At 59.6% G+C, this 1,870-nt stretch overlaps 1 protein-coding gene across 1 annotated transcript in view; it reads right to left on the bottom strand.

Annotated features, from left to right (window-relative positions):
* DYSF (dysferlin) overlaps positions 1 to 1,870 on the bottom strand; it is a 118,199-nt gene that overhangs the window by 101,864 nt on the left and 14,465 nt on the right. Inside the window, exon 7 of the mRNA XM_009290710.1 lies at positions 347 to 452. Within this exon, the coding sequence (XP_009288985.1) occupies positions 347 to 452 (106 nt within the window). The remainder of the gene's footprint in view (positions 1 to 346; positions 453 to 1,870) is intronic.

Below are 1,870 nucleotides of genomic sequence, written 5' to 3'. Positions count from 1 at the left end.
GGCTGAGCCGGGGCCGGATGCCGCATCCGCCGGGAAGCGAGCGGGAGGGAGGGAGGGAGATGCCGAGGCAGAGCCAGGGAAAGGCTCAAGGAAAAGGGAGCTGCAGAAAGGGAGATGCAAGATTTAACGGGCCGCGAGGGGCGATCCCGGTGCTCCCCGCCTGAGCCACTGGTTTTGCTCCTTGAAAGGTAAATCTCAAAGCCAAAGAGCCCAGGACGGGACAACGGGTCTCCAACCGGGAGCTGCAACCGGTAGGGAGAGCGCTTAGACTGGTTTCAAACTGGGAGCTGCGACTGGCAGGGACGTTGCTTAAACTGGTCTCACTGGTCCCCGCGCAGGGACTCACCCCAGTGCTCTGCTTCTTGGTGTCCAGCAAGGGGAGGTTGTAGGAGGCCGCCAGGCTGGGGGAGGAGAGGACATCTCGCAGGGGCACTCGGGCTTCTCCCAAAAACCTGGGGGCGAAGAGCAACGGGGGAGGGAGGGGGGGGTCAGCAGGAGAAGGGGCCAAGGAGCTGCGGCTGGTGCAAAGCCGGGCACCAGCGACCGAGCCGGAGGGCAGGGGCAGAGGGGGGGGACGCCTGCCAGCATCCCCCTCTGGCAGCTGCCCGGGGAGGACGGGAACGGGCACCAGGTGACTCGGACCCAGCCCACGTGAGACAACCGGGGCGAGCATCTCTGGGGACTTTGTCCCCTTTTTATCGAGGAAAAGCATCTAAAAGTCCACACTGAGGAACCTGGAGCCATAAACCGAAGTGCTGATGGATTTTTATTTGCCAGCGGAGAAAACAGAGGCACGAGGGGTTGGGGGTTTCGCTGGAGGTGGATGAGATCAGAGCTGGCAGCCAAGGCTGGTGTCTGTGTGCCACCATCATCCAGGAGGGTTTTAAACCACCGTAAAAGTGATTTCCCCCTACTGAGTTTCAGCATCTCCCCGGTGCTCGGCTTCTGGTTAACCCTTCCTGCGCCATGCCGTCTCCCACCCCGGCCAGCAGTGCTGGTTCCCCCACGGACCAGGGCTGGCCGGGGAGCGGGTCTGGCGCTGCTGCCCACCTCCTCCCCACCCAGAGCCAGGAAAGCCCTCAAACCGCCCCGTGCTATCCTAACAGCGCGATGAGATCATGGAGCAGATCCTCCTGGAAGACACGTCGAAACATATGGAAGGCAGGGAGGTGATTAGAGACAGTCAACGTCCCTTCACCACGGGCAAATCGTGCCTGACTAATCTGGTGGCCTTCTGCAATGGAGTGGCCGCATCAGTGGACAAGGGAAGAGCTATGGATGTCATCTACCTGGACTTCCGTAAGGCCTTTGGTAAGATCCCCCGCAACATTCATACCTCTAAATTGGAGAGGGATGGGTTGGATGGATGGACTGTTAGATGGGTCAGGAATTGGCTGGATGGCCGCGTCCAAAGAGTTACCCTCAACGGCTCCATGTCCAAGTGGAAACCAGTAACGAGTGGTGTTCCTCAAGGGTCCATACCAGGGCCAATACTATTTAGTATCTTCATCATTGACATAGTGGGATCGAGTGCACCCTCAGCAACTTTGCAGATGACACCAAGCTGAGTGGTGCAGGTGATTGACTCGAGGGACGGGATGCCATCCAGAGGGACCTGGACAAGCTCCAGAAGTGGACCCGTGTGAACCTCACGAGGTTCAACAAGGCCAAGTGCAAGGTCCTGCACCTGGGTCGGGGCAATCACCAGTACCAGCACAGGCTGGGGGATGGATGGATTGAGAGCAGCCCTGCCGAGAAGGACTTGGGGGCACTGGTGGATGAAAAGCTGGACATGAGCCAGCAATGTGCGCTCCCAGCCCAGAAGGCCAATCGTATCCTGGGCTGCATCCAAAGCAGCGTGGCCAGCAGG

The sequence above is a fragment of the Aptenodytes forsteri genome, unplaced genomic scaffold (assembly GCF_000699145.1).
Source record: "Aptenodytes forsteri isolate BGI_AS27 unplaced genomic scaffold, ASM69914v1 Scaffold236, whole genome shotgun sequence".
In the NCBI taxonomy this organism is placed as follows: domain Eukaryota; kingdom Metazoa; phylum Chordata; class Aves; order Sphenisciformes; family Spheniscidae; genus Aptenodytes; species Aptenodytes forsteri.
Note: the sequence above shows the minus strand (reverse complement) of the source record. Positions and strands in the feature narration are given on the sequence as shown.